The 18937-nt window shown below is 47.4% G+C and overlaps 1 protein-coding gene across 1 annotated transcript in view; it reads right to left on the bottom strand.

Moving 5' to 3' along the window:
- The window catches only part of LOC119659615, a 331014-nt gene that overhangs the window by 115713 nt on the left and 196364 nt on the right, over window positions 1-18937 (bottom strand). The window contains exon 7 of the mRNA XM_038067791.1: window positions 14345-14492. Coding sequence (XP_037923719.1) covers window positions 14345-14492 — 148 coding nt within the window. The remainder of the gene's footprint in view (window positions 1-14344; window positions 14493-18937) is intronic.

The raw sequence follows: 18937 nt of genomic DNA, 5'->3' as shown, positions 1-18937 counted from the left end.
CAATCAAGCGGCAAAATTGTCAAGCTTTATACTTTGCTCCTCCTCTGATTTTGACTCCATCCAACCGTCCTTAGCTCTATTCAATTTCCTCGTGAGGACACCTTCGAGTATTGCTCCGTGATCTGGTCACCCTCCCGTAACTGTCATTGTCTTGCCCTTGAAAATGTGCAACGTAAATTCATCCGTTCCCTCTTCTTTAAGAAAAGCTTCCCTTGTGTAGACTACCCCTCCCGCCTCCGCTTTCTGAACCTTCCCTTCCTACAACAGCGTAGATCCTATCTGGATCTATGTGCATTTTTTAAACCTTCCTCGGGTCTGATGGATTGCTCCGCCGCTGACGACATCACCTGCCGTCCTGCGTCTTATAACACACTTAGCGCAGACATTTTCAACGTGCCCTTTCCAGAGCTCCAAGTCTACTTTCATTCCCTGAGTCCCAGGCTTCGCCGAAATTACAACACAGAACAGCTTGGTCCTTTTAACTTCTCTACTTTAAGTAGTTTTAAATGTAGGATAAGATTTTTACTTCCTCGTCCTCCTGAGGACAATAATTGATTGGAGTTTAATGTGTTTGTTGCCCGTTAAATTAGATAAACACAAAACCTTTTATATCTGAAGCGTCAAGCTTTCGGTTTCCCGACTTGTTTTCTTATTATCGGCGACGTTCTTTATTCTGTCTTGTCGGGAGGACATGGAGGAGTTCAATGGACGATGCCATCTTTTCTCAAACACCTGCGCCTAGGGAGGGTGGTTTTTGCCGACGGTGGCACCGGTCGCCTGATACATTAACAGCGCTAGATCCGCTTTCATTGCTTTGTCTAAAATTTGAAAATGCAATTATCTAAACACCAAGATCGAAATAAGACTGTTGTCATGAGCACAGAACAGTAGAGGAGGATTTCGGATATCTTGAAAAGCTCTGGGGGGAGTTGAGGCACAGTTCACCGAACGGTGAATGATAGGGCGCAGGTGAGGTTGCGATAGGCAGATCCCACCCCGAACGTACTTGCGTAACGCGTCTACGATGGTGCTTCTTGGTTGGAGCTCTTTTCCCCCTGTACAGTCGAATGGACAGTATTTCATGTGACCCCAACTTAAGGCCGAAACCGGCTGTTTTTCGAATCAGGAATCCGGAGAACGCGCCTTTCCAATCTTATGCAGGTAAAACTGAAAACTTCCATGCCCAAAATTGGGTAAGGAAATAGTCGGTCTCATCATGCTTCCGATTCAGCCACGCCAGTACGGTACGCAGACGCCACGATAAACGCGTTTACGATATACCTCCTTGTTAAGAGCGCCAGCTCATACCTCTGCGCCGTAGAGCAGGACAGACTACGTTGAACTCATGTTTGCCATTAGCCTACTAAACGCTGAAACTCCAGCCGCAGCCTTGTTCGCTGCTGCTTTGATTTGCTCAGAAAAGCTCATCTTTGAGTCAAGAGTCAGCCCGACGTACTTTACCGCTGATTTTGACTCGATTATCGATTCGCCGAACGATATGGGACGCAGGGTCGGAATTCTCTTCTTAGTCAGGATGACTACTTCGGTTTTTTCCAGTGCAAGGTTGAAACCATCCGCTTACCCGTCGCATCAATATGCCGAGTCTGCTTTGCGCCTGTTCGACAGTGCGTCCAGCAACAAGCGCTGCGACATCATCTGCATCGCCGACCAGGCGCGAGTCTTCTGGCATGTCGAGTTTAAGCAGACTGTCATAGGTAGCGTTCCAGAGGTCCGGCCCTAGGATGGTTCCCTGTGACCTGTGACCTTTGACCCTCTAGTGTTTCATAGAGCAGGGAGCGGTTCCTCAGATAGTCCCTCAAAATCCGTAAGAGATAGTTCGGCACGTTGAAAGTATTGTCTAGTGTACCTAGAATGTCTTTCCATCTTACGGAATTAAAGGCGTTTCTGACGTCAAGTGTTACGAGCAGCACCACCCGTCGAGTTTGGCGGCTATGTGCCTCTGCTCGTCGAACGGCGCCCACGACTTGCATGACAGCATTAATTGTCGATCTCCCTGCTCTAAAACCAAACTGCCAAGGAGATAAATCTCCGGCAGCGCGTATCGCTTCAGCGAGTCTACTTCTGATGAGCTTTTCGAGCACTTTCCCAGCAGTGTCAAGCATACATAGTGGGCGGTATGAAGACGGCAATTCGGGGTTGCCTTTCCCTTTATGGATCAGCCCAAGCCTCGCAACCTTCCAACGAGCAGGGAAAATGCCCTCTTTGAGGCAAGCGTTGAATGCGCCGAGGAGTAGGTCTGGCCGGCGTTGCAATGTACACCTCTGCTGGAATACCATCGGGTCCTGGCGCCTTCTTATTTTTCATAGAGAGGACTGCCTGTTCCAACTCTTTTATAGAGAAAAATTGGCAGTCCTCTGCGCTCTCCGTGCCGACGTCACCATCCCATACGGGTGCGCAGGAAAGAGGGCCCTTACAATGCGGTCCATCTGCTCGGCCTTAAGTGAACAGGGTTTTCGCAGAGCCCTGATTTTTCGGGTTACCCGTTTGTAACTGAGTCCCCAGATACCGCCAGCAGCAGACTTTGATCTTGTTTATTGCGCTGCGGAGTCTCCTTTTGGCTGATTTGTACTCCATCATTGTGGTACATGCCTCCTCTCGGCCGCCTAGACGTTGTGTTAAGCGGCGGAGCCTGTGACACTCCTTTCGGAGCTCTGCGATTTCCACTGTCCACCAATACATGGAAGGTTTGCCGCGACTCGATGTCTTCCTGGGCATGGAGGCTCCGCAGACCGTCGTTATCAGGTTCATAACTGAATTTACGACAGTATCAGCTGCCGCGCCACCGCTTCCAGGAGTACCTTCCAGCGTGGCCCCACCTGTTCCCAGAGTTTCGACAAACTCCCCGGTGTTCACTTTCGCGACGTTCCATGCACAGAAAGCTCGCTGGGGTGGCGCACACCGAGAGTTTGTGTCCACCACTTCGAAAGCAATGTATTGGTGGTCACTTGCCGAGAAGTCTTCCAGAACTCGCCACCCGTCTACTAGCGACACCAGTAATTCCGACGCGAAGGTTACGTCTGGAATGCTTCCTTCGCAGACCGGGCGCCGGAACGTTGGGGTGGATCCGCTGTTTAGAACTACCAGTCTTGTTCTCGCCGCCATTTCCAGAATTCGTTTCCCTCTGGAATCTGTGTGAGGCATGCCCTAGCATTGAAGTCACCCCCGACCAGGATACGCCCATCCGTGTTTAAGATAGTGTCCTCCAAAGTATCAAGCCTCCGACGAAAGTCCGGCATCGTCTCATTCGGCGTAAGATAGACACTAAAAAACGTTATCCCTGAACACCGAATCCAGACAAAGCCGTCTCCTCGGCCTTGAGCAAGAACCCTAAGGAGGGTGCCGTTCCGAACCCAGATGGGAGCGGTACCTGATATGTCTAGGTGCCATGAAACTGGGCCCTTGTTTCGGTACTGATCACTGATGAGTACTAAATCAGCTTTGGTCTCCGCAGCGAACTGCGAAATCGTGAGCGGTTGCACTCCGGTGCATATTGATTTGTAGGATGCGAGTCATGTTGACCGTGTCCTAGCTCTTTCTAGTTCTGCTCTGAAAACTGGACAGCGCCCCGATCCCGCTGTGTGCGCAACGATCTCATCAGTCGCTCCACGGTCCTTGCATAGGACGCAGCTTTCCTTTTCATTGCAGGTGTTCGCTTTATAGCCTGCCTGACCGCATTTACGGCATTGTGCCGTTCTGTCAGGTCCTCGACAGTTTGCAGATGTGTGGCCATAATCCAAACATCTGTAACATTTGGTTGGGGCGGCCCGAATTCGTATCCTACACACTACCCAACCAATTCTTATTTCCCCGCTGTTTAGAAGCTTCCTCGCGTATTGCTCGGCAACTTCCAACACAGCGAGTTTTCGGCCTCGGGAGTTCGCGGAGGCGATACCAATCCGGACATTGGTTACCTCTGGGTATTCGCGTTTGATGGCCTCTTCTACCTCGTTCTTTTCCGTGAGAAAGTCAAGGTCTCGGATTTCCAAAGCAACCCACGTGTGTCCAGGCTGGAAACCAAAGCTTTTTCTCCCAGAAGCCCCTTGACTGCTCCACAGAACGTGCCTTTATTTATAGTCTTCGGGCCTAGTTCGACTAAGACTCCAGAACCATTGGCCTGCCCAGTTCGCAATTTGGTTCATTGAATATAGACTTATCATCTTATTAAGGTATAACGTTATTAGCCTAAATATTGCAAGGGAAAATAAGCATCCCATAATGCTGGTAGCAAAGTGGGCTTTGACGTCATGAAATGCATTCAATAGGAGTACACAAATTCGAAGTGAAAGAGGCTTAGGCCTAATCTCGAAAATTTGATAAATGACTTCCATTACAGCGGCAGTGAGTGCAACTATATAATATGATTAATGGTATTACCAAAGGCAGTGCTGACGTTTTGTGCATAGTCAAATGCACTTAATAATTTGAAATATTATGGACTTGCAAAAACCACAATCGGATCCTGTACCCAAAAGCATGTGCTAATGGAAATCATGTTTGGATGTGTGTAGTAGTTGGACAGGTCACATTGCCAACAGCAGACCTTGTGGAAACTCGGAGGTAAACATTATATATAAGCTCGTGAATTTCCTAATTCCTTTTGCACATAAACCTGCTAAATGGACAAATTTGTGGCGTTTCAGCTACTCCCACTAATGACAAATTCAATTGAACCAATAATGGTTTGAAAGGCTTTCAAGCACAAAGTAATGGTATCAATCCACCCCAAATGGAATTGTGGCCAAACAAGGATTTGATACCTCGAAGGACACATGTATGCAATGGACACCTAATCTTCTGGCTTGTACAGGGAACTTGAGGTTGGAATATGTCGTGTTTCGTGGATATCAAAGATTAGGTTTAGAAAGTGTCATGGGCTGGTGTTTAGAGGGATGTCCTTCGAATTCACCTTGCTTACGTTCACTTTCTACAGCTCAAACTCTCATTACATTTACATTTTCAGCATTACTTGGCCATAAGATTTAAAATAATGATTAATGCAGTGGCTTCCATTTCAAAAGAGAGATGCAAGAATTTGACGAGTGAATTACCGAGATTCCCCACAACGAGAATCATCTAGCTTCGCCACGGCGAGAGATATTTGCTAAGACGAATATCAGCGAGATTTCAAGACCACCGCAGAAACCCAGATTGTAACTAGTAGAAAATATCGCCGAAGCAACTTAGTAAACCAACCTATGGAGGTGTACCTGCTCAACTCCACTGAAAACGCAGCTCGACTAAAGCACGAAGAGATACTGCCTAGATTCGCTGATTCTTGCAGCAAGAAGCGACTTCACATATGTGATGATTCTACAGAAGGTTACGACAGACAGTTGTACCTGGCATAAAGCCATAAAAAGTCGACAGGGAGATAAAGAGATACTATGGTGCTCTGTATATTTTCCCTATGACGCAGAAGACGCTCCCAGTGGAACGTTCATCAGAGCTATCCAATATGCCAAAATTAGAGGCATGGGGGTAATAATAGGATGTGATGTCAACGTTCATCACATATGCTGGGGAAGTTCGAACATCAATGCAAGAGGATCGAGACTACTGGAGTATCTAGTAGGAACCGATTTGCAGATCCTAAATGTGGGCAATGAACCCACTTTCTTCAACGTGGTCAGGCGAGAGGTCATCGACATCACGGTGGCATCTCCTGACATCGCGGCTTTGATCGGAAAGTGGAGAGTATCAAACGATATCACACTCTCGGATCGCAGACGCATTGATTTCGTAATGGGCATGGACCACCCATTCCATTTCGGAATCCGAGGAAGGCAGTTGGGTGATGTATACAATAGAATTGAGCGCCCAAGTCACGATCCCTGGGAAGCGCATCAAATCCATTGCTGGAATTGAGAAGACAACCCAGCTGATCACAACTAGCATGAGAGAAGCTTTCGAAGAAAGCTGTCCACTCAAGATGCCAAAGAAGGGTAAAACAACATGGTGGAACTCGGATTTGGCAAAACAGAGGAGAACGACAAGGATGCTTCTCAATCTGCTCTATAGGATGAATCAGGCACTAGCTGGAATCGCTATAAAGAGGCTCTAAAGAAGAGCATAAGATCGGCTAAGCGATCTCATGGAGACGCTTTTGCGAAGAGACTAACTCTCTTGAGGCAACCTCAAAGCTGAAGAGGATTCTGATCAAAGAACGTAGCCAGAAACTGGGTTATTTACGTTTACAGAATGGGAAGTACACAGAAAGCGATGAAGAAACGGCAAACGATTTTCTTGAAGTGCACTTCCCAGGCAGTATCCAAAATCTAATCTCGGGGCCAATAGGTGCATACAGCCCTCAACCGAGAGACTGGAATCTGGCATGCACTGGCACTGGAGCGAAGGAAATGGGCATTTAACTCGTTCCATAGATACAAGTCTGCAGGTCCGGATGGCATCATCCCTGCGCTGAAGGTGTTATTCATTCCCAAATCAGGAAAACCCACCTACACAGACGCAAAAAGCTTCACACCGATCGTCCTTTCTCCTAAAAGGACTAGAAAGACTAGTAGATCGGTTCATAAGGGATACACACATTCCTAAGTGGCCACTTCACCTTAGGCAACACGCCTACCAGAATGACAAATCCACGGAAACAGCACTCCATGAACTTACGGCAAAAATTGAAAAGGCGATGTCCGATAAAGAATACGCCTTAGGCGCATTCATGGACATCGAAGGTACCTTCAATTATGCCTCATTCGCGGCAATTTATGATGCGGCAAGACAGCATGGAATCGAACCGCTGCTAATCAGCTATAGTGGAGAAAAATCCACATATCAGTCGGCTAGAAGTCTATTGAAGCAGGATGTCTCAGGGGCTGCCCACAGTGAGAGGTTCTCCCTCCACTGCCATGGCTCTTGGTAATGGATACCCTGCTGTGGTTCCTGGAGGACAAAAAAGTCTTTGCGCAAGCATTTTCGGACGACCTAGCCGTAATAATTACCGGCAAGTTTGCGGACGCAGTATGTGACCGCTTGAATGCAACTCTGCATGAAATCCACAGCTGGTGCCTCCGCAATGGACTCACGGTGAACACTAGGAAGACTGGACTAGTTATGTTCACTAGGAACGTCAGGTGAGGCAGCTATACGCTACCCACCCTAGCAGGGGCGGAAATCCAACTGGCACAAACAGTCAAGTACTTAGGAGTACATTTCGACTCCAAGCTAACGTGGAAGCACCATATCCAGGAACAATATCAGAAATCCTGCAGATTGCTCTGGTGCTGTAGGAATGCGATAGGTAAGACCTAGGGACTTTCACCAAAACGGATACACTGGATGTATACATCCATAATAAAACCCATTTTGATGTATGCATGCATCGTCTGGGGGTCAAGCCTGAACTTTGCTAATAGCAGGAAGTTGCTAACGCAGATTCACTTGGTTGCCTAAGTATTACTGGAGCAATGAGTACTACGCCGACTGCGGCACTTGAAGCTATCCTAAATTTACCCCCCCATTCACTTGGAGGTGAAACGGAAAGCAGCCAACGACGCATATAGGCTCGATACCATTGGGGCGTGGAAAGGCGACCAATCACACGGTCATGCGACCGATCATATGGTTTCCAGATTCATCTTTGAAAAGACATACACTGTCGTAACCACCGAAAGAGAAGAATGGTCGACAAGTGGTCATGGGCCTTTTCAGATTACAGACCTAATAATCTTCACCGACGGGTCAGTCATGGAGGGTGGATCGGGCGCAGGGGTGTTCTCGGAGGATCCGATTATAGAATTAGCCCGAGCCCTTGGAAAAATAACGACCATATCCATATCCATCCAAAAGAATGTCTGCGACAAAAATGGAGGGGTCGCACCATTCGAATCTGTTTCGACCGTCGGGCGGCATTATCAGCACTAAATGGCAACGACATATCAAGCCAGTTGGTGTGGAGTTCCTGAACATCAAGTCTTATAAAAGTTTCATTCAGCATTAGCAACATTTTGATGATTTCCCTCTTGTACGTCGATACCACCTCATACGGGAGTGATTGGTTTGAAAAAATTGGGCAGTGTTGTTGGAGGAGGCTTCTGGTGGGTGAAACCAGGCTTTTCCTTTTCACGACATTGGTAAAGCCTCTGGCAACCGTATTGGAGTCCAAAGTGGCTCAGGAATTTTATGAGGTAGTCTTTCAGCATTCATGATTTTAACCGACGATTCAGCATCCATAATCGTTTTCATGTCGTAACAGAGAGTTATATTTTTGACCACCCCATGTCTGTAGGCACATCTATAAGGTATGAACGCTCTAAGCCTAGGGATTTCAAACGGACTTTCACACTGCTCCAACTAGCTTGTACAGAATGGAGTACATTTCGAATGTTGAGCGATTCGATTTCATGATGTAGCTGGAAGGAATTTAAGTTGGGACGGGTAGTTTTCGAAATCTTGATCCTTTTAACCAAGACGGGATAGCTTTTGGGGGGGTTTTTCACTTTATTAATGGGAGTCAGGTCCACCGAATTCTGGAGAGCCAGAAGGGATGCATTCCCAGGAACTGGTTTCAAAGGCGGAGGGACAAATCTCTCACAGGGAGTAATCAAGCTGGTAGAATGAACAGAGATTATAGAAGGATTATTAGTAATAACTGTGACAACTTCCGGGGGGTCGACCGATCCATCGTCCGCCTTCACAGAATTCAAGCTGGAAACTAGGGCTTCCACAGCAGTATCAGGGTATATCTTGTTTTGCGCAGGCGTAAGGTTTGCCTCTGTAATCCTGCAAATTTTAGGGGCATTAGCCAACGGTTTGGCTTTAACCACCTTCTTCTTCTTTCTGGGATTCTTGAGAACCTCTGCCGAGCCGTTCCCGAAGAAGGATATAGAATACCGAAAGGCGTGGAAAAGTGGGATCAACAGTGGGATGACTGGCAGGGGGTAGCTGAACCCACAATCTAGTTCTCCATATCCAGGAATGGATTCAGGGAATGGCACAAAGGATCAACTACCCCCTCAGGGGTCGTCAACGATCCTTAATGGGTCGCTTACGATACGGAAGGTCCCCGAGCAAGTAGTTCTGACCCCCTAGCTGGCATAATACCTGCGTCCTAGGTAGTAGCCTCGAGAAAGTTTCTCGGTGAAGAGCGAACTGCTAATAACTGATTCACGCCGGGATATACTGGAAGTTCCATAGCGGTCGGCAACTCTTTGCCGACGTCCATGGGGTGATGTGAACCTAGCTCTGCCAAGGTGGTAGCTGTGGCGTGTATTAGGAGTCAGCCCCTTCGGGACCCTGGTCGCGTAGTGTGCATTGAACCGGTATTAGTAGACCGCGTTGCCCCGAGCGAGCACTGATTCGTCCTTAAGTTCCGGGATCAGCTAATGGTAGGTTAGCCCTCAGGGAACTGGGGTAGGGACTTTGCCTCGGAGGGCATGTATACCCGTTTGTGAATATAGCGAGCCGCTCTCTTGCACATGATGCGCTGGTAAACAACTTAAATGGAGAACAAAAACAAATCAAACGAGGAGATAGTGGAAGTGGAGAGTAAGCTGGCTGTGTTTATTCGCAGCACGAAAATGCGACGTCGCCCCAGCGCCCAGCGAAGGACGCAACAAAGGTTGAAATACCCGACGAGACATCAGGACGCGCAGACGGAGAGAAGGACTCGCAAAGTGATGCGGCACCTGCAACGGAGACAGTAACCCAGACCATACCACGCAGTGCTATAATTACGGAAAAAGGCACAGTGGAAACTGGCTTGCTAACAAATGCCCGGCAGTTGTGAAGCCCATGCGAGCTGCGACATTCCTCCAGAAAAACATCGGCAAGGGGGTGAAAAACGGGCTAATGGAAGTGGAAGAGCTCCTGGACAGCATTTAATATTATAAACGGACATGCAGAGTAAGAGAAAATCCGCAAGAAGTAGAAACAACCGCGCCTCCCGACGAGAACACGACGAGTACGGATCGCAGACAGCCCATTGCAGAGTGAACTGGGAAAAAAACGAAAGGAGGTAGGGACATCTGGAGAACACTTCACTCAGGTACTCTCAAAAGAAGATGGCGAAGAGGAACAAGAGACAATAACACGTCGCGCCATCAGAAAAACCTCTGCCTAAAATTAAGGCGGACACGAAAGACGGAGCACCAAAAGAAAAGGTGGGGAGACGAAGGAGGACTAGACCGACAGCTCTGCTTATCAAGCCGACGGAAGGCAAGACTTTTGCGGAAGCGCTCAGTGAAATTCATTACAAGATTAAACCCGAAGAAAACGGAGAGTAAGTGTCTTCCATTTGCAAAACGAAGGGTGGTGGAGTCCTAGTTGAACCAGGCCCGAAGACAATAAATAAAGTTACGTTCTGTGAAGCAGTCCAGGACTTCTGGGAGAAAAAGCTTTGGTTTCCAGCCAGGAACCCATGTGTTCTTTGGAAATCCCAGACCTTGACTACCTCAGAGAAAAGAACGAGGTAGAAGAGGCCATCAAGCGCAAATGTCCGGAGGTAACCAGTGCCCATGTCAAAAACTCGCTGTGGTGGAAATTGCTGAGTAATACGCGATTAAACCTCTAAACAGCAGGAAAATAAGAATTGATTGGGTAGGGTGTAGGATACGAATCCGGGGCGCCCCAACCAAATGTCACAGATGTTTGGATTATGGCCACACATCTGCAACCTGCCAGGGACCGTGGCGTGACTGATGAGAACGTTGCGCACACTGTGGGCTCGGGGGTGTCCAATTTTTAGAGCAGAATTGGAAAGAGTTAGGAGGCAGTCCACATGATTCGCATCCTACAAATCAATATGCACCGGAGTGCAACCACTCACGAATTGCTAGCGCAGTTCGTTGCAGAGACCAAAGCTAATTTAGCACTGATCAGTGACAAGTACCAAAACAAGAGCCCAGTTTCATGTCACCCTGACATATCAGGTACCGCTGTCATCTGGGTTCCGGACGGTACTCTCCTTAGGGTTCTTACCCAAGGCCGAGGGGACGGCTTTGCCTGGATTCGGGGTTCAGAGATAACGTGTTTTAGTGGCGCGCTTTCTGTGCATGGAACGTCGTGAAAATGAATACCGGGAGGTTTGTCTAAATTTTTGGAATAGGAGGGGCTGCGCTGGAGGGGACTGCTGGAGGTGGTGACGATGCAGCTGACACTATCGTAAATTCAGTTATGAACTACATAACCACGGCCTGCGGAGCCTCCATGCGCAGGAGGGCAGCGAGACGTGGCAAACCTTCTATGTATTGGTGGACAGTGGAAATCGCGGGCTTCGGAAGAAGTGTTACAGGCGAGCGACCGAGATTAGGCATATACGATAATGACGGAGTACACATCAGCCAAAAGCAGACTCCGCAGGGCAATAAACAAGAGCGAAGCTTGCTGCTGGCGGTATCTGGTCGACGAGGTGAATGGGGACCCGTGGGGACTAACCTGAAAAATCGGGGGTCTGCGAAAACCCTGTTCACTTAAGGCAGAGCAGATTGACCGCATTATAAGGGAACTATTCCCTCCGGACTCCGTATGGGATGATGACGTCGGCGCGGAGAGCGCAGAAAACTGCCCACTTTTCGCTATAAAAGAGTGGGAACAGGCAGTCCTCTCTATGAAAAGCAAGAAGCTACCAGGACCCGATGTTATTCCAGCAGAGGTATACAAACTGGTATTCCAACATCGGCCAGACCTACTGCTCATCGCATTCAACGCTTGCCTGAAAGAGGGCCCTTTCCCTGCTCGTTGGAAGGTGGCAAGGCTTGCGCTGATCCACAAAGGGAAAGGCGACCCCGAGTTGCCATCTTCATACCGCCCACTATGTATGCTTTACACTGCTAGAAAAGTGCTCGAAAAGCTCATCAGAAGTAGACTCACTGAAGCGATATGCGCTGCCAGAGATTTATCTCCCCGGCAGTTTGGTTTTAGAGCAGAGAGATCCATAGTTGATGCCGTTCGACGAGCGGAGGCACATAACCGCCGAACTCGACGGGTGGTGCTCCTCGTAACGCTTGACGTTAGAAACGCCTTTAATTTCGTAAAATGGAAAGACATTCTATGCACACTAGACAATACTTTCCACGGATTCGTACGGAGATTGATGGGCTTTCTGAGGAACCGCTCCCTGCTCTATGAACCACTAGATGGCCAGAGGAGAATGGAGGTCACATCGACGGTAGTACAGGGAACCATCCTAGGGCCGGACTTCTGGAACCCTACCTAGTACTCTACTCATGTCTACGTAAACTCGACATGCCAGAGGAGTCGCACCTGATCGGCTATGCAGATGATGTTGTGGTGCTTGTTGTTGGACGCACTGTCGAACAGGCGCAAAGCAGACTCGGCATATTTATGCGACGGGCAAGCGGATGGATGATTACTCATGGCTTCAACCTTGCACTGGAAAAAATCGAAGAAGTCATTCTGACTAAAAAGAGAATTCCGACCCTGCGTCCCATATCGTTCGGCGAGTCGATAATAATAATAATAATCGTTGGCGCAACAATTCATATTGGATCAGGGCCTTGAAGTGTGTTAGAGCACTTCATTCAAGACGGCGAGTCGATAATCGAGTCAAAACCAGCGGTAAGGCACCTCGGACTGATTCTTGACTCAAAGACGAGTTTTCTGGAGCAAATTGAAGCAGTAGTAAACAAGGCTTCAGCTGGAGTTTCGGCATTGAGTAGGTTAATAGCAAAAATTGGTGGTCCTACATCTAGCATGCAACATTTCCTGATGAGTTCAACGCAGTCTGTCCTGCTCTACGGCGCACAGGTATGGGCTGACGTTCTCGGCAAAGAGGTATATCGTAAACATTTCTCGCAGATACAGAGACGGGGAGCTTTGTGGGTGGCGTCTGTGTATCGCACTGTTTCTGAACCGGACGTGATGGTAATCGCGGGAGTGATCCCCGTTGTCCTTCTTGCTGCGGAACGTCAAGCCATATACAAGCGCAAGGGAGATAAGCGAAGGGAGATTGTTGCTCGTGAAGAATGCCAACGCACTGTAGACCAGTGGCAGCTCTGTTGGCAAAATGAAACTAGAGGCAGATGGACTGCGCGGCTCATCGGTAACTTAGGTGCATGGCTGAATCGGAAGCATGGTGTGACTGACTATTTCCTTTCCTAATTCTTAAGTGGGCATGGGGGTTTTTTAGTCTTACTTGCACAAGATTCGAAAGGCGCGATCTCCGGATTGTGTGTTTTGCAATGGAGTTGTGTGCGCCGCCAACCCCACTTTTTTTTCTTGTGGAAGGTGGGATGGGGTTCTTCAGCAGCTCTATTTAAACAAAGGGGATCTCTGTCCAGACAACGGGGCCTTCCCGTTGCTAAGAAGATAGAGCTCGACCGTTGGGGGAACCGGATGGCAGGGGGTTCCTTGAACTGACAGTTCCCTTCCTCCTCTCCCCTACCGATGGTGGAAGTAATTCCCTGATTTAGAGGCTCTCCACGGCGGGAGAGTTTGGGGACTAGCCCGAAATAATGTAACAAACGGTTCCAGGCTAGCTGACAATGGGGAGGTATTTAGTTGGTGGTCCGTCGACGTACCGAACCGGGAGTCCAACACTGTGTGCGTAAATGCATTCACCTAATCTACCCCCCTCCCACGCAGTGATGCAACCTAGCCCGGCAGGGTCTTTCTAAGATTTTCACCTTCATCCAGAAGAAAAAAAACCATGGAAAGACAGACATTCATTGAACCGATTTTAATAAGGTTTTCAACAAAAACTTAAAAATGGGTTGGCATTATTGCATACTTAAACTCTTATTAATCTTGTCAGTCAACGCATATAAATGTGGAGGAAATCAGCACGTGGAATATGTCCTTTCGTTACGGCGTATGCCGTAACTGCTGAGCGATGAGTGTTGGATTCTAAAAGTTGATTCAAATGTTCTTCGTTCATGGTCACATAAATAGGCATCTGCTTGTTTGAGAAAGATGAAATTTCCTGCATCCATTCGCCACAAACAAGTCAAATAAATCTTCATTAAAACCTTCATTATCAAGAACCCGATGGCTCAGCAGTAGTTAGCTTCGCTGACTACAATGGAAGCGAGTCAATGGAGACATGGCCTCATGGAAAGTACTCACCCATTGTTATCCTATAAGGAAACAGCAATTTAATCTTAACTGCGGTTTCCTTCAAGCAAGGTTACATCGAATTGATTCCCGTAAGTTCCCGTCGAGCGAAAGATAACAATATATCACTCGCCGAGCGGAAGCAGGATGTGCTCACACTCCTCACAATGGGCAGAAATTCCACCCTCTCGGTGCGACGTTGAAAGGCAGTTCTGCTCAACGGGACACTCAGATTTCAGTTTACAGCGATTGGAAACACAATTACCATCTGTTCTTAAAAGGATTCTAAGTAACTTACTCATATATACGCGAACGTCGTAGCTGGTACCAATCGGGGCCCCATTATACTTCTTCGCGGGGACGAGTTGCACGCTGGGTGGCGCTAACATTCCTATCTCTAATGTGAAGGGATGAGATCCATGGCCCAGACGTTCCAATAACGCTTGCTGCGGAAGATAAGAGGAAAATTGCTGAGTTGTTGTTTATCCGATATGCATAATTGAATTAGCATAAGATAGATTAGACACAATAGATATCGGAAAGCACTCATATGAAAAAACAGGAATTGATAATGAAAACATTATGTGTGGGGTTCATGCGTGAAATGTATGCAAATGGTTGTGTTTACGCGTGGTTGGTGGTTCTACAGATTGGATTGGATGCTCACATGTATCATCGGCAATCATAAAAATCGGTTGGGGTTCCTGGGAATCACTTAAATCTAGACAGACACAGTGAATACAACATTGGTGCAGAACGAGAAAGGAAATGAGTCCTTGCATGCTGGCGGAGGTGGCTCTATTAGAACTGAATAAAACCGTTCGGGTTTGCATAAACAAAATAACGATTTAATGCGATGGATGAAAACAAAATCTTTGTTCATTTGTATGCATGAGGATGTGACCTACTTTGAGGATTAGTACAGCCAAGGGTTGGAGAAAAATCGAAATAAGCTTGGCGAGGCCTTGCATCTCAGTAATATTGAAAGCAGGATTCGATCCCTACTCAATCTATGTTTTGTGTTGTGATTACAAAGAGTAACGCAATCCGAGCTTACTGCAGGATCTGCCTTTATTGTTATTCCAACCAGAAGGCATTTGCTGTTATGAATGGTAAAGTTCTGGAGACCTACACTATAGTTGGGGTAAGTGGTTTAACTGCTATGTCGAAGCTGCAGATAACCATAGATAGTTATAATGGGAATGATATCCAGTGCTGCAGTGCACTGCAGGATAGACTGACGCGGAGGCCAACCTACATATCTCTCTTTGGAGGTGAGCTGCCTCTCTTCTAGGACGATGTGTGGCTTTTCAGGGGCCAGGCCTCTCGTCTACCAAGACCGTTAGTGAGTGGAATAGCCACACCCTGTACGAAGTGACCCTACTATTAACAAAACGCTACGGATCTAGACTAGGAAGTCGAAAAACACTTCTCCCAATCCAGGATGTCACGCCTATTGGATAGTTTGCAATCGGGGGTAACTGACTGTATTCGAACGGAGCCGCACTGATACCTAGTCATCTCAGTGAGTAAGTTAGACCTTAGCGTGCTATGGGGGCCTATGGCATGGCGGACCTATTAGCGGCCATACTCATGGGAATCAAATCCATCCAATAAACCGGGACCTCATGCCGCACACAAACTGGTTAATCAGGCGGAGGCACATCGCCGAAATACTGAGAGCCAGGTGATTACATCCAAGAAGTCAGAAATTGGGATGTCAAGCAATGGATCCAAGGTCAACATTGGTATGTGAGAACAACCAACAAACACCACTGCTCAAAAATCAGGGGCTAGCAAAAGCATGTCTGAGATAAATATATCATACGTGAGGAAGAAGACAGGTCAAGGGCATTCGATTGGCCATATTACCAAAAACGTTTCCTGGGCAAATATTCACTCGTCAAGAGCAGGAAACCATGGAAGACATTGTCGTCAGGCAGATGCGTAAAGGATGGACTGCGAAACTTCGACCAGGTCATATGCTGGTGGACTGCGCGACGGAAAACACTGCAGAGTGGCTTAGCACCATAGTTCCTAAATTGTCAGGTTGGGAAAGAGCAAAACTGTGAACACGTGCTGGGGATGATATACCAGGAGCACACATGGTGACAATTTTTCTCCCAAAAGCCCGGACAAAGAGACGGAGGAACGGCAGAATGAGGATCTCTATACGCGGTTATGGAGAGTCTCAGAAGCATGGTGAAGGGTAAGGGTGAACTCCTCACGACCAAGTTAGATGACCGATCCCTGAAGGCAATCAAACGTCGGAGTTGCCATATCAACTATCGATTTAGCAACATATCTGTGCATACGAGAGGAAAGTCCGAAAGATTTTGGGAGCCGAATTAGATACAATCGTGAATTGTATTAATTATTTGACAACTCACCAGCATGGGGACTAGCCAAAATCCGGAAATTGCAATGGGCTGGCCACATCGAACTAATGTGCGAGGGAAGCATCCCGAAAAGAGCGCCGAAAAGCAGATTCGATAATAGTCGACCAAAAGGGAAGCCAAGGAAACGTTGGTGGACGTGGACTCAGTGGCAGATGGCAGATCAATAGACTCTCTGTTTTTTATGCCGAAATAGTAGTTTGGCCTGCCCAATTACCATATCCGTTGAAGAAACCAACACGGTTTTGAAAATAAAGCCTTAAAAAGATAAAAAAGGAAAATTGAACGTCCCCATGGACCCCGCCGTTCATATAAGTTCACTATATATGACGATGACGTCATACACATCTTAGGGTGTAATCAATTTACTTGAAGTGCGAAACTACGGCCTTCTATAACTTTGTTAATAATAGTTGGATTGCCTTCAAACTTTGCACAGTTATGTCCTATATTATCGCCTATGCTGATACCATTGTACAGGGTGTGGCGGCATAACTTCCTTTTTTAAAATGCGCGCCACTCAGTTAGTTGATGTCATAGAGGAGCGCTAGTGGTCTCGTTCAAGAGGGGATACTGTAAAGTTTTGTCCCGACACGGTTCAGTCGTCATCATGCGTTGGAATAGTGAGGAGCGTGTCTTTGCCGTTGAGGTTTACATTTCAAGCGGATGTTCGGTTATTGCAACACAGCATGCATTTCGGAATCGCTTTAATTTAGCCCCGTTGGCTCCCGTCCCAGACCGCAAATCAATTGTTACATGGGTCACTACATTCAAACAAGCTGCAAGTGCGACAAAAGGAAGAACTGGAGTCCCTCGGCCCGTTCTGCGCGCAAACACGCATCTGCCCTTGGACTATCCGATCGTTCTGTGAGAAGAATTCTTCGTGATGATCTTCATTTTCATCCCTATAAGATGGCGATAGTGCAGGAACTTTCAGAACTTGACTTCAATTCTCGGATGAACGCGTGTGAGCTTCTTCTTGATGTCGTTCCCGAGGGTGCTATTGTTTTTTTAGCGATGAAGCCCATTTTCATTTGTGTGGGTCGGTTAACAAACAAAACATGCGCTACTGGGCTGACACCAACCCTCGAGAATTGCATCAAAAGCCTTTGCATTCACCCAAAGTCACAGTGTGGTGTGCAATTTCCTCAGCTGGAATTATTGGTCCCTGGTTTTTTGAGGAAAATGAGGTTACACTGACAGTGAATTCGGACCGGTATGTAAACATGCTACAGAATTTTTTTTCCCACGGCTAGAAAATTTGGATTTGGGGGACACTTGTTGACACTTGAGATGTTGCCAGATCTCTTAGCAAGCCTGTTAGGAGTGGCCATATCTCCCATCAGGCGCGACCCCAGCTGGTATGTTCTTGCACTTTTCGTTTTTGACTGTGCATAGGCTAATGTTTGCTTATCTCTGGAGCGTGGACCAAAATGGCTATGGGAAGGATACCCAGAACATAAAACTACCATGGAAAACGAGAGAAGGTGGAAATTTACGGTGCAGGGGCTCGGAACCCCAGTATCGGCGGCTTTTGGGAGTGAGCAAGCGGGCTCCCGGTTGTCGATATCCCTTGACCGCAGTGCCTCGGTGACATATAGGATAGGAGGTAATCAAGCGAAGTACGACCTTACCGAGAACACCAGTAACAAGACCAAATAAAAATGAACTAGAGGTGGATCGTTGGATGACAAACACCGTGATAACACCCACCGCATATGTATAAAATGTGCGACAGCAGGAGGTGCTCTAGGAACAAAGAAAGGATCCACTCAAATGAAGTTCATCAGCTTTGAGATGTCCACCAATGGCAATGACGGTGAATAAAGTACAGGCAAGGTCAATAAACGCCAAGAGTGAAGGAGCGTACAAAGGGAGTAACTCTGCCGGGGCTTATAGGGAGCAGAGTCCCGATACGGAGGAATTACCCTTCACCCAGCTTGGGGCAAAAGTAATTGAGCTGTCCAAGTTTATCAAGGAGAAGCACAACGTGCACCAAGCCATAAAAACTATGGTTAGGGCTATTCGAATCTTCTATAATAGATCGCAGATAGAGGAAAAGAATAATAAGGCTACGCCGAACCCCACAGTGCCAAGAGTATCATAGGCGACCCAAGTGACGCCAAACCATCGAATCACGACGAAATAAACTAGTATGTGAAAAAGAGGGGGATCCTCTAAATAATCAGCAGGCGCCTAAGAGGAAAAAAGGCGAACAGGACATTCTGAAAACCAGCACCAACAGTTCAGAAGGAGGAAAGCGTACAGCGAATGTGGCTTTAAATGCTTCATGTTTGGGCATTTCGCAAAGGCATGCATCAGCAGCTTTGATCGATCCGATCGAGGCAGAAGAGGGAGAAGGGTCATATTACCAGAGGGCAATAGGGGCCCGAATTGCCTATTGTGCGAATTAAAATAGGAACAGGATAACCGGCATATTGCCGGAAGTGGTAAATGCTCCGAATTTAGGAAGACGCTCACTGCAATGAGAAAAT

Source organism: Hermetia illucens, chromosome 6 (genome assembly GCF_905115235.1).
Source record: "Hermetia illucens chromosome 6, iHerIll2.2.curated.20191125, whole genome shotgun sequence".
In the NCBI taxonomy this organism is placed as follows: Eukaryota; Metazoa; Arthropoda; class Insecta; order Diptera; family Stratiomyidae; genus Hermetia; species Hermetia illucens.
The sequence above is the reverse complement of the archived record's forward strand: the minus strand, read 5'-3'. Positions and strand labels throughout refer to the sequence as shown.